We start from the raw sequence: 14,024 nt of genomic DNA, 5'->3' as shown, positions 1-14,024 counted from the left end.
GTCAAGTTTGAGTATTATTGGACTCGCTCGAATTATGCTCGAAAAACTCGAATATATATATATATATATAGAGAGAGAGAGAGAGAGAGAGAGAGTTAGTTTAGATTATTGAGCATATTTGTTGGCCTACAAAATCAAACCAAAAAAATTTTACTCTAATTATTCTCTCTTCCTCTCTTTCATTTGCTCTCACTGTCGCTTCTCCTAAATTATTTTTAATATCATAATATTATATTTCATACATTTATTTTATATTTTAAATTAGTAGATATATTTTTGTACTAAATTTTAAATAATGTTTATAAAAGTTTAACTATAAATTGTATGATTTAAGAATTTCAAACAACTCATTTAAAGCTCGAGCTCACTCGACTCAAAATTAAACTCGCTCAAGTTCGATTTGAATTAATTTTAAGCTGAGTTTAAACCTAAATTTTTAGACTCAAAATTAATTTCATGCCAAACTTGAGCGGACATAAACTCAGCTCAAGCACGGCACGTTTCCATCCCTACCCAACATGCTCCGCGATTTGATTAATTTTTTTTTCCTGTAAAATAATAAATTTACTCATAGATATAGCTTAAAAAGGTTATGTGCTGGGATTAAAATAATTGTTTTAAAGAAAAGGTGATTTACAAGTGTAAACTGTAATAAAGGGTTGAAATGGAAATCCTGAAACGAAAGTTCTAAGCCAATCTGGCCGACAAAATGGAAGCAAACATTTTCTTTTTATTGTAGTGTTCAATGACTGTGGCACGGTATATCCAAATTATGGACAATTTGCGCAAACAAAAAATTTGAGAAATTAAAAAAATTACCTTATTCCAGATCATTGGAATTTCTAAAATAATAATTGAATGAAGAAAATAAGTCCTCGTGGATATCGACAAAAAGAAATGCCCGGGCAGTTGTTCATACTGATTGATGTTGATTGACAGTAACAATAAGTTTGAATAACTGGAGTCCCAAATAAATGCATATAAATAAAAAGATAAAGATTTATAAAGAAAAGAATTAAGACCAAGACAGGATTCATCACTCATCAGGTGAACCGTGACACGGACAGGGTAAAATTTTGTCAAGGGCATATTATAGGAACTTACGTTCTTACAATAAATAAGAAAAGTATGCCTTAAAGATCATTTAAAATTGAGATTAGCAACCCCCGTTGCCGCTAATGTGGCCACCGCTAGCAGCGGCGGAAGAAAGCTCCTGCTGTAGACTTTCACATTAAGCCTGCAAAAGTCCATAATTTTATGCAGGAGAGCAGACAGAGGAACGAGAACAGTTAACCTCGCTAAAAGCTGATAGGCACCAAGCTACTGGAATCAGCTCACCACAGCAGAAACACTTGGAACAGCAAGCCAACCAACACAAATTAAACAAGATCACAAGACACGCAGAGATAAAAGAGAGTACTGAAACCGAAGTCCGAACACACCAAATCACCTCAAAATAACCTCAATAAATAGTTCGACCAATGCCAACGAAAACCAAAGAAAAGACAACAAAAATCCATCAAGAAACCTATCCAAAATGTAAGCCCGACCAAAAAACAAAACCATTAGTCAGTCATAAAAGGGGGGAAAAAAAGAAAAACCTACAATATAGCAGAGTCGAAAGCAGATCTCCATATGGACCGAACATATTTCTATCTAATTGAGACTTCAAGAAACAACACCGTCGTTTAGGGAGAGAGAAGCCAACTGATCAGCGGGGACGCCGTCGTCATGCTGCTGCTGCTGCTGCTGCTGGGCGACGGTTCGCAGAACCTCCATAGCCTCCGCAACCTTCGCTTTCAGGGCCTCGGGGGACTCCAGCAGATGCAGCACCTCTGTCTGATCCATCTCCAGAAGCATGCCCGTTATCTTCGCCGCCTGTGCATGCTCAAGCTGATCAACAAGAGGGTACAAGCTCTCCCCAAGCATCTGCAAATAGAATAGAAAGAATAGTAACCAATCATTTTGAGGGGTTGAACGTAAGTTCGTTTGATCCAACATTTAGAGAGAAGAGAAGTTATTATACCGTTCTTTGCTGATCGGGGGTTGCATTTGCAAGGGCCGAAGCCAACGCTCCGATTGGTATAGGCTGGGACATGCCAACATCTCTGAGAGGCATTCCTCCCATGTCATAAGGAGCGGAGAGCATCCCACCTGGATGATAGCGGGGGCCGCGGCCACCCCTAGGAAGCATCTGCAGGCATCATATATTCTTATTCCAACAGTTTTTCCATGACGATTGAGAATCAAAAAGAAACCAATTCACAACACGGAAAATAAGGGAGTAAAAAAACTGAACCTGCTGGTGACCGAGAGGTAGAGGATGTTGGGGCGCTTGTTGCCCAGCACGTCGAGCACCAGGAGGACGCTGCGCCGGCTGAGCTTGAGGCACCAATGGCATGAACAAGTTTGGAATTTGAGCAGTTCCAGGCCTCATCCCTGGAACTAGAGGCTGCTGGAAGCCAAAACCAGGCTGTATAACAGACATGGGTTTCAGCAAAATTTGTGACACGAATTTATAAATTCCATGTGAAGATAATCAAAATCCTATTAACAAAATATAAGAGAGCATAAAAAGATGCAACAAAGTCGTGGCACATAAACAACAAAATTGATTACAGATCCTTCAGCACTTTTCATTGTTTTGGCTTCTGTTTTCCCTTGAATTACATGAGGCTAAAGGCACCTGGGGCCAAACTTTAGGCTGATCATTATTTGTAGCTTGCAAACCCATGCCATTAGAACAGGAGAGCAGTCCATCATACTTAAGTGCCTTCAATCTCAAAAAACTCTTAAAACTCGAAAACTTGACTAAATCTAGTTAAGTCAACTCAAAGACCATGAAGTTCTGAGTTCCAGATAGATATTATGAATTAAAAAAGAAAAATATGATCCATGCCTTCTAGTTAGAGAGACAGAAAAAATAATATCCCGTACATAACAGATCATATTGATAAAACAAGTACCTGTGGAGGAATAAGAGCAGCTGGTGGTTGGCCATAGAACAGCTGTTGACCCATTCCCGGAGCACCAGGAGGATACATTGGCATGCGAGGAGCAACTGCCGGAGGCATAGCCACAGGTCGCAGTTGTGCAAATTGTGCCTGACAATTTAATACATAATAATATGAATGATGATGGCTGAAGATACAACACAAACAAAACAAGAAACACTTAGCGAAACACAAACAAGTTACAAAGATTCATGAAAGAAAGTCTGGTTGTGAGATTTTCACTTCTCTCCCTTAGCCTAACTGCACTGGCAGAAAAGCAAACAGCCCACAAAGAACATTGGACAAGTACCCCCTGGTTTGTCTGAATAGAACTAACTCATAGATTACAAGCCTAAATATGTAAATCCGCATATATTTCTCAACTGTTCTTCTCATGTCAGACTTCTCTATTCAATACTTTTTATTTGACAACTTTGCACAAATTAAACAAGGACCTGTGAACTTACACTAAGACATCACGACACAATAACATAAAAAACATGCGGCAATAATATATCACAATATGTTCACAAATATTCCTCAGCATCTCCATTTCTCCTACATAGATCAAAAGTTTACCTAAAAACTTTAAATTTACTCAGCAAAAACTGCTCAGATAACAACTAACCTGCAACCTGGCTCTTCTGTCTTCCTTACGCTGTGCCGGTGCAACATAGAGAGGTTTGCCACTTATCATTTTGCCATTCATCTCCGCAAGCTACACAGAAAGGGTCAGCAAGCAAGGAATATATCATAAACAATCTAGTACATACTTATAAAACTTTCAAAATTACAATTTTCAGCTTACAGCTCGAGAAGCATCTTCAGGGGACTTAAAAGCAACAAATCCAGATCCCCTACTAACACCATTTGGATCCCGCATAACCTGTTAAAATATTTGAATGTAAGGGAATGTTACAAAGGTATGAAGGGGGAAAAGTTATATAAAGTAATTTTAAGAAATCAAAAAATCACAAAAAAAAAAACCTTGCAAGAAGTGATAGTCCCAAACTCTGAAAATAGTTCTTTTAGTTTCTCATCCTCAATGCTATCATCCAGGTTCTTAATATATAAGTTAGTCCCTTGCTGTTTATCAGCTGCCTCTTGTATACTCTGCTCAAACCTCCCTTTTAATTCTCTCTCCCTCTCAAATTTTTTCTGTGCTTTCCCAACATACCACTCCTTATCGTCAAACTTCTTCCCATTAAGTTCCTGGACAGCCTGAGCAGCATCATCTGGATTCTCAAAGTTAACAAAACCAAAACACCTCGATTTCCCATCCCCTTCCCTCATGACAACCACACTAGTAATTTCTCCAAATTTGCCAAAAATTTCTTTAAGATTTTCTTCTGTTGTAGACTCTGAGAGATTCTTTACAAACACGTTATTAAACTTGGAGCTACCAGAATAATTTTCCCTTTCTTGCTTCCGAAGGAAGGGCCCAACATAAACTTTTTTATCATTCAACAGCATGCCATTTAGCTTGTTAATTGCATTTTGTGCTGCCTCCTCGTGATCAAATTGAACAAAACCGTAGCCTTTTGATTGGCCAAATGGATCCATGGCAACTTTACACGAGAGTATATTTCCAAATGAGGAAAATGTATCATGCAGTGCTTTGTTGTCAATTGACTTGTCCAAATTCTGCAAAGTAATTCACATTTCTCATGCATGGAATATTGCTAAAGGAAAAAAAAAGAAACATAGGAGCACGCAATCCACAGGAAAAAAAGAAGACAATACCTTAATAAATATATTTGCCGCACCACTTTTACGCAAAGTAGGGTCACGATTAGAGTACATTATCCGAATAGACTTTCCATTAAGGGGGGTAAAGTTTAGCACTTCCATTGCCCTTGCAGCTGTCAACAAACAAATATAAGAAAGCACGAAATAGGCCTTGACAGTTACCGTATGAAGCTAGGCCTGATACCCAGTGAGAACATAAATATACTGCACGTCAGTCATCTATTTTAAAAAGCAATATATTATAGCATATGTTTCAAACAAGTAATAGAATACATGGCTACTGTGCATAGCTTAGGCTCAAGAGTGTAATATCAAACACAGTATCCATGCTTCCATTTTTTTGAACATTCGTTGCTCATAGCTCTATTATGTATGAGAGAACAACAATAAGTAATGAACCCTACACATCCTCAACAATTGTTATGAAGTATAAACAACCTAGAGAGTAAAGACTACCGTCAATTTGACCCAAATTCATTTTATAGCAGTAAGTTAAGGATATATAGTGAAAAATAAGATCATACTGGAACGTTAATTTGGTTGTCACCCAATTTTATTTTGCATTTCATTTTAATAACAACTTGTATTGTGTATTCATAAATTCAAAAAGAAACTATCGACAGGTCAGATAGAGACGCTACTTTCTTATTAAGTGAACAGTCTAAAACTAATTCTTGTAAATTGCAATTCAATATCCACAGTTCACCAACAAACATGACTGTCTCGTCTCCTGTGTCAATCAAGCAATCACCAAGCATCACAGATCTGCATCCAGTCATCTAAGTTTTGCAAGATGTATATCCCAGATAGCGATTCACTATTCCATTATAATCTGACAAACATTACTCAATATTAGCCAACAGACGCTTCTTTTTTTAATTCATTCTAAAATTTATTCTTCGAAGTAGTGTTTCAAAAAAAAAAACGACTGAGCTGTACATCCTCCAATGTTGAGACTGCTTGTATTTTTTATAGTAACATCATATATCCCACTCAATCATCTAAGACCTGCATCATATATAAAAGAAGAGTGCACAAAATTATTCCTCCAGAAAATAAACATACCATAACAATAAAACAAAATACTCCCACCAGATCATCCCTTTCTATTCCATATTTGGTGATCTACACCAACTAAATTTGCTATGATGCCACTAATTCCCAGATTACCATTTGATTCGATATTCCATTATTCTCCAACAAAACATGATTCAATCTAACAGGGACACTTACTTCTACTCATTCTAAATTTAATTCTTCAAAAAAATTAAGGCTCGATACTCCATTGTCATCTCGCAAACATGACTCAATCTTATATCCTTTGCAAACACAGCATCTGCTTGGCATCCTAACATCACAGATTCCAGTCAATCATCTTAGATTTGCATAATACATACACCAACCAGAAAAATAATTGTACCATCACAATGAAACAAAATACGCCCATTTTGGGCAATCTTCACCAAATCTCACGAATATCTAACTAAAAATCCCCCCTAAAAAATTATGAAAACGCATCAAAAGGCAAATAGATTAGCCAATCCACAACATGCAAACAAATCTCACCATCAACGGGGTTGCTGAAGTTGACATAGGCGTAGCCGAGCGATCGGCGGGAGTTGACGTCGCGGCACACGCGCACGGACACGACGGGCCCGACCTGATTGAACAGATCGAACAACTGCGCGTCCGTCACATTGAACTCCAGATCCCCAACGTAGAGCGAGGTCGTCGGAAACTGGTTCGCCCCGCCACCCGCTGCCGCCGCCGCCGCCGCCGCCTGCGCCTGAACCTGGGCCTGCGCCATCACCCTTCCTAGATCCAACAGCAACAGCAACAGCAACAGCAACAACACGAACAACAATAACAACAACAACAACGAAGGCGAAGAGGAATCGAGCGATAACCCTCTCCTACGAGATCGAAGTTGAAAGATAAGAGAGATCTAGGGTTTATAGATCTCTTGAGGTCTTTTTCCTTTTTTTTTCCTCCTGATTTTGGGGTATTTTTCTCGATTTTTTTTTGGGAGTGGTAAGGGATCGGCGAGGGTTTTGGAGGGGCAGCTCGGACTCCACCGCGCCGAGGGGGAGGCGGCGACCGAGGGGTATTTATAGAAAGAGGGGGAGCGACGATGCAAAACCCTAAACCCCGATTCCTACCGTTGGATCGGGATCCCGGATGGTGTGGACCGTCGGATGGGACTGCCCACGGATTACTTGCGCGGACGACAATGGACGCGTGTCACGCGCAACGCAAGGGTTGGGGGTTGGGCGGGGGCGTTACTCGCAGCGGGCGACCGGTGTTCGCTGGTCCGCTCGTGCACTTGTCTCTGGGAACAAAAATTGTGATGCCTGGACCCGGTCCATCACATGTCCAAAAATTGACCCTTCTCTCGTCAACATTTGATGAGGTTTTTTTATTATATATATATATTTGATCCAATTTGGCCAGTCGAATAGGCTCGCTGAATTTCTTTTTTTTTTTCTTTCCGTGTTAAAGATCATATATATATATATATATATATATATATATATATATATTTGATCTAATTTGACCAGCCGAATAGGTTCGCTGAATTATTTTTTTTGACTTTCTATGTAAAAAAATATATATATTTGATCTAGTTTTTCCGGCTAAATCTGAATTAAAAATCGTAGTTCATAATATAGAGGTTGCAAATTGGTGTATTGAGTCCTCTCGTGAATATTAGCTGTCACTATTTTGATGAGTTTATTCAGCTCACTCAATCGAACTCAATTTGAATGGAAAGAAAAGCGAAGGAAAATAAAAGAGTTGGACCCTCTAAAATTTCAAAATTACATGAATATTCTGAAAATTTTAAAATGTCATGTGAACTTCATATATATAAATAAATATGTACATATCGTGAAATTACATTGATGATGATGTCCATTTGCATAAATGATCTGCAAACGGCATACCAGTAACTGCTGATAGAGCATAGTGAAAGCCGTTAATGTTTCCCACGAATTTGATGCACGTTCATGTATTACTCACTCGAGTATTTAAGTTGAGCTACAAAATAATTTCCGCAGAATAAATTTTCAATTAAAGCAAAGAAAAGAAATAGCATAATGGCATAATCAGATAACTTCCCCACAAAAATCTGGAAAGCAAGAAGCAATATATTAAATAGCTACTAAAGCATTGAACTCTCAGAATGTTTGAACAATCAACCTTCAGAAAAAGGGACCAACAAAAGTTTAAGCACATATACATAACCTATCGATTATCCGTTGTGTGGATACTACTGTTCTTCTTGGCAACAATAAAAATTACGGGCAGAATAAATACATCTTCTAGCATGAGATGCAGTAAATGCTGAGGATTTAACTTCATTCCGATCTTAATCCAGAAACCATCCAACACCATCTTATTCTTAAGAACTCTTTTCGCTTGCATGTTTTATTTGTAGTGCAGCTCGAACGACATTTCCTCTCGTAAGGATTCCGACCTTCAAAGAAGAACACCAAGTAAGTGTCACATGCCAATCCTCCCATATCAACAAAGTAGGAAGAGTGTCAGCAATTTGTGCTTGTATCATTTTGGGTCACATGCTCAGTGCCGATCAAGTTACTACTAGCGGATATTGTTGCATTAAGGGTAGGCAGAGAAAGAATGAGCAAAGCAGCAATCGAGAAACCATTCACTTACCAATTTACCAGCACTATCAACTACTGGAAGCCTGCGGTATTTTGTTTCAAGTAATAACCTGGAATCAAAGGACCCATCAAATTGTAGGATTCAGATCATAGGAACAAAGTTAATAACACTTATTGGTAAAAATCATGCATTGCATGAAAGGTACCTTGCAGCGTCTTCAAGGTTAGTTGTCTCACAAATCACAAGTGGAGCAGGTGTCATCACATCGCCAATGACTCTGCCATTTGTTTTGCTCAACAGTTTCTGGATCTCATTGAATGCCTGTGTCAAGGTAATTAAATATATATATATATATATATCAAGCCTATGCATGATTCGCAATCAGTTTCTATTTCTATTCAGTAAAGACACTTAGAGTTTCCATTTCAGTATTTTCAACCTTTCAGCAGTTTTGCACAGTCCAAATCTACGCAATGAAAATAACTTATAATATACCTAGAAGAAATATCTAGTACCACACCTTGTTTATTGACATTTCCAATTCATATTCGCTAAGACAGATATTAATACCTTAGAGCCTAATTTAATTCTGCTTCCTTGTTTTTCTTTTACTTAGTTGACAACGTGTGCACCGGCAGATGTGGATTGTTTGCAATAATGCAATCTATACACCTAACGGTTTTTGGCAACAAAAAAAAGCAACTTCTTGCATCTCTTTACTTCCCTTTTAATAGAAGCAGCCATTCTACATCTAGCCAAGGTGTGTCGCAAATCAACCAACAATAACAAGGATAAAAAAAGTCTTCCCCGTGGCGCATTCAATCATTGACAATTTGACTTAAAAAGAACAAGAAAGTGGAAGCAGTACCAAACAAGGCCTAAATTAGCAATTTTTATTTATTAGGAGAGAGACAATTTCATAAACAAAAAGAGTTTACACCAAACGATCTTTATTGTTTTTAATGAAGCACAGACATACTATATCCTAGCACTTGGTCCAAATCATAAATATCTCATAAAGAAAACGATTCAAAGCATAGGATGCAGTATCAATAATTTGTCATAAGTAAATAGCCAAAATTGACTTCTTACATACTTTCCATGTACTATCAACCTCAGGAAACATGCTTGTATCAGCCCGTCCACTTCCTATAAACACAAAACAGATAGAAAAAAAGTTTAACTGCATAATTCTGATGCACAAACAAAACCAGCAATTTGCATCTTTTTCGCACCATCACTTATGATCTCTTATGTCTAAATCAACATTAAGGAAGTGAAACAAATTTTCTACAGACAGAAATATCTGAGACCTGATATAGAGTCCAATGCCAATAAATCATAATCTGAGACAACACCAACCTGCAGAAGGAGAGTAGATATTAATCTAATTATCTAGTTGTAGAGATAGAAATATCTAAGCATTTGCATAGTGTAAGTCTATAAAACCAGAAAGGTACCAAGAAACATTGAAATCCCTAAAGAACCCATATGCAACACAAACTCCACATCTAATTATATTGACCAAAAATTTTATCAGACACATTGCTCCAATCCATACTTTTTTATATGCTTTTGATTCCTGCCATCAGCCCTATAGTGAACAACAATCATGGTGAGTGACAAAAGGATAGTTTACTACTGCACATTTTTTCCTGTTTGTCTTAACTTCCTCTATTTTCCGCTCCTTTTTCAGCCTTGGACATGTCTGCCAGCATGGAAACACATTCTCCAAATACCTTACAACTCCCTGGTTATATTTTGCGTAAATATAAAGAAATCAAGGAAAATTATCTGGCCATCTATCGATCTTTTGTGAATCAGCAGTTGCCTCTCGTAAAATTGAACGGAAAAATTATGCTGCTTCACATAAATTATACTGGAAAGGCTCCAATAAGATCATACGGTAAGTTAGAAACGGAAAAAATATGCTGCTTCATAGAAATTATATATCAAAGGCTCCAATAAGATCATATGGTAAGTTAGAAACCCACTGAGGTAACGGAATTGAGTTCGACTGTAGTACTCAAAAGAAGAATGTAAATGACAACCCACATAAACAGAGCTACGCCAAAAGAGAAAAGAGTTCACACCAATTTCCAATCATCATCAATAACAGGGAAGCCGGTGATCCTATTCTCCACAAGCTTCTCCAGTGCTGTTGAAAATATTACAAAGTTATTAATTAGTAACAACAAAAAGCAGCCAAGGTAACTCAGATATTAATTACCTTCATCAACCGTAGTTGTTGGCTTCACTACTTGTAGATCTTCCCTTTTAGTCATAAAATCACCAACTGTATAGACCCCATTGCTTTGCTGCAAAACCAATAACAATTATCATCAAAAGGAAAACTTAAGATCATCCAGGAGTTTCACAATACACATTATGCTGCAACTGAAACAAAATTGAAAAGTATTCACCTCGGCACACATGAAACAATAAAATGACCAGAGAAATATCTGGTGTCTAAACTTGCATTAAAACATAATCATCAAACTTGAGCCAGAAACTAGGATATAAAATTTAGAGTTATACTCAAGTTCAAGAAACCAGTTTGAGATGAACCACACATGGATAACAATACACCCAACAAAGTATAGCAATTACCGATTTCAAGGACCCCAAATATTCGGAGAATCTCATCAATTCCCTACAATGTTTGCAAAACAAATTGTGTAGTCCGTCGATGAAAGTACTTGCTTTGCATCTTCATACTCCATTACTTTTTTTTTTTTTTTCCTTTTTACCTAGACATCAGAATCTACCATGATAGGATAGGTTATATAGGGCAATTTACGTAGCGGGGTGAGGCTCAGGAGAACTAGAGCTCATAACAATCATTAGTCCTCTATCTAGAAAAAGTAGGAAACTTTACAATCTCATCTATAACAAAATTCCTATGTGACTCCCAAACTAAGCAAACACAATAAAGCAACATAATTAGATCAAAATTTCGAACATCGATAAGAGAGAGCTATTGCAGGTGGCGGTTTCAGAGATCAAAACACTTCCGACAAGTGGACTATCTAAAATTAAGAACAAACCCTAGTTTTCAAGACTAAAATACGATCGATTCGCGTGATCTCTTCAGCGAATTGACGTTTGCCACACCAGGATCGATCCGACGAACGAAGAAACAGAGAGAAGAGGAGCGAGTGGATCGAAGGGCGACTCACCCCTGTGGAGTTGGTCATGAGAGCCCCGTTCCTCGCAACGGCGATGGGCGCCCAGCGGCGCGGACAAGGCGCGAGGAGGGAGCGAGGCGGCGAAGTGGGCCCCACGCGGCGGCGGCGGTGGCGGAGGAGAAGGGGGAGGGAGGCGCCGGAGGCGGCGACGCCGCCGCGGTGGGCGAAGGTGGGCAGGAGAGTGATGAGGGCATCGGAGATGAATAGGGTTTCCATCTCTCTCTCTCTCTCTCTCTCTCTCTCTCTCCTCGTTTTTTTTTTTCCTCGTTCTTTTTTCAGAGGAGAGATGGAGCGAGAAGGAACTGGGAGATATCCCTGTGTGGAAATGCGTTTTATGCAGATTATTATTCGACAGTGCGAAAATTAGTTACATGGAACTGGTTCACCACGTCATCCGTGGACCGCATAAACATCCACCGTCCATCACTGTAACTTTTGATTTTTCTTTTTTTGGGGTAAAACGTATAGAAACCCCTTCACCTATTTAGTTTTTAACCTCAAGCCGCCTCAATTTTTTAAAAAATTAAGGGCTTGTTTGGTTCATCCATTTTAGGTATGAAATGGGAATCGGTTTGATCAAATCCGGTTAATTTCGTTTGGTTCGCATGAATCGGTTTGGAATTTCTATTCCGGACTGGAATGAGAATGACCCATTAGTCTTCAACCTGATTCCGATCTTCTAGTCCGGATTGAGATTTCATTTCGAAAGCCCACTAAGCTCTCGAAGCCCATGTGACCATCTCACCCTCCTTCTCTTCACCCCTTTCTCATCACAAAAAAAAAAAAATCTATCCTCTCTCAAAACTCTATCCCTAACCCACATCAATAAAAGTTTTTAAAAATAAATTTGATATTTTTTTTGAAAAACTTATTAGAGAATAGTATTATATTTTTTATAAATTTTAAATAATATAAATTTATATTTGAGAGTAAAATTAGTATTATAGTATCCTATAATTTTTTTAGTTTATACGAACCAAACAATGAAATGTGAATAACTCATTCTAATTCCCAATCCACAAATAAACCAAACGTCTTGGGGGAGTGGGCCATTCCAATTACCATTCCAATTCATTCCCATTCCATTATCCATTCCAATTCCACCCTTGAACCAAACAAGCCCTAAGTGATTTTAGTAAAAAAAAAAAAAAAATCAAAAACTTTACCAAATTAATTAGTTATGTTATCAAATTTTAGAAATTTAATTACTTTTCACTAAATAAATTAATTTTTTAACTTACCTAAGTTTGAAAAGTGCAAAAAAAACAAAAATTATAAGTTGAGGGGCCTTTTCAAATGACATATACTCGAGGGGGCTCTTCATACATCTCTGGCCCTCGTGGTAGACCATGTGCAGTAAATAGTTCTTCCCGCAGTCCACGTTTGAATTTTGGGTGTATAACAGTTCAAGTTGCTTTCTCTCTTTTAGAATTCAAACTACAATTTTTTGAAAAAGATATTTTTGAGACTTGTATGGCTTTGATTATTGCTACGCCAATAGCCTTATTTATTTGATATTTATGTGATGTGTAATGCCAAATTAAGAGCAACATATATGCTGTTACAATCAAACCTAGTTGAGATATAAAGCACACAAGATTAGAGATACAAGATAAAATTTAAGTGCTTTAAGATGTGATCCTAAAAAATGTTTCAATGTAATAATATGCCCATAAAAATTTATTGTTTTATAAATATTATCTTTTATGATTGCAAGTACAAATGATTTGTTTTACTCCATGCAACATTATGGTTGTTATAATTTAATAACTTATGTAATATTCTAATATTTTTCTAGTGTAATTATAGGTACAAAAAATATCACTAACTTGTTGTGGAGACTTAACGCAACATCAGCAGCTTCTTCTTCAAATAAAATTCTACTCAAAAATACTTCTTGCAAAAGCTCCAATGAAGCCAAACAAACATCCCAAGAATAATATCTTACAAGTCCTTATCTGATAGAACATCCAGGATCTGGACATTCACCTGCAAAACAGATCTCATTATCCATTGAGAAATTGCTTCAGGAGAATTCGCTTCGGTGTAAAACGAACAAAAAATTTATTTTTGATGTAAAAAAATATACTTTTCACTTGTTTTGTTCGACGTAAAAATATTTTTACGAATTTGAAAAAAATAAAACTCTCATTTTTAACCGTTTTTCTGCGGAAAATAAAAACTCAATCTACGTAAAACTTTTTCATTTATTATTTTCCACCGAATAAAATAAATGTGGATATTTTTTTTATTTTAACCAAATAAATGTTGATGAAAAACTTTTTTTTTTTTTCTACAAACCAAACACTACAAAACATAAAATCTTTTTTTCTACCGAAAATTATTTTTTATGATTTTACGTTGAACCAAACAGATCCTCAGTAGAACTTGATCTGATTTGAAATTCAAACAACATGATTAGCGATCGATCAACATAATATCAGCAATTCTTCAAGGGACAAATCCAATA

The 14,024-nt window shown here is 37.2% G+C and overlaps 2 protein-coding genes across 3 annotated transcripts; both read right to left on the bottom strand.

The window, feature by feature from the left end:
• LOC109720284 (polyadenylate-binding protein 2-like) lies at positions 1,406–6,768 on the bottom strand. The gene is made up of 9 exons (XM_020247294.1): positions 6,309–6,768; positions 4,737–4,855; positions 3,981–4,637; positions 3,802–3,879; positions 3,622–3,711; positions 2,967–3,104; positions 2,300–2,473; positions 2,027–2,194; positions 1,406–1,929 (listed from the first exon to the last, which is right to left on the bottom strand). The coding sequence occupies exons 1-9, from the start codon at positions 6,547–6,549 to the stop codon at positions 1,669–1,671; spliced, it is 1,926 nt and encodes a 641-aa protein (XP_020102883.1). The 5' UTR covers positions 6,550–6,768; the 3' UTR covers positions 1,406–1,668.
• Positions 7,869–11,864, bottom strand: LOC109720574 (CBS domain-containing protein CBSX1, chloroplastic-like). Of its 2 annotated transcripts, none has more exons than XM_020247801.1 (8): positions 11,546–11,864; positions 10,597–10,684; positions 10,460–10,524; positions 9,680–9,728; positions 9,463–9,515; positions 8,572–8,669; positions 8,418–8,475; positions 7,869–8,217 (listed from the first exon to the last, which is right to left on the bottom strand). In XM_020247801.1, exons 1-8 carry the CDS (start codon positions 11,768–11,770, stop codon positions 8,143–8,145), a joined length of 711 nt encoding a protein of 236 aa, XP_020103390.1. In that variant the 5' UTR covers positions 11,771–11,864; the 3' UTR covers positions 7,869–8,142. The 2 variants fall into 2 exon arrangements, with proteins under 2 accessions (XP_020103390.1, XP_020103389.1); XM_020247800.1 differs by having other exon boundaries at positions 8,572–8,687; positions 11,546–11,863.

This window comes from Ananas comosus, linkage group 14, assembly GCF_001540865.1.
Source record: "Ananas comosus cultivar F153 linkage group 14, ASM154086v1, whole genome shotgun sequence".
Classification (NCBI taxonomy): Eukaryota; Viridiplantae; Streptophyta; class Magnoliopsida; order Poales; family Bromeliaceae; genus Ananas; species Ananas comosus.
This window is presented reverse-complemented; position numbering and strand designations above follow the sequence as displayed.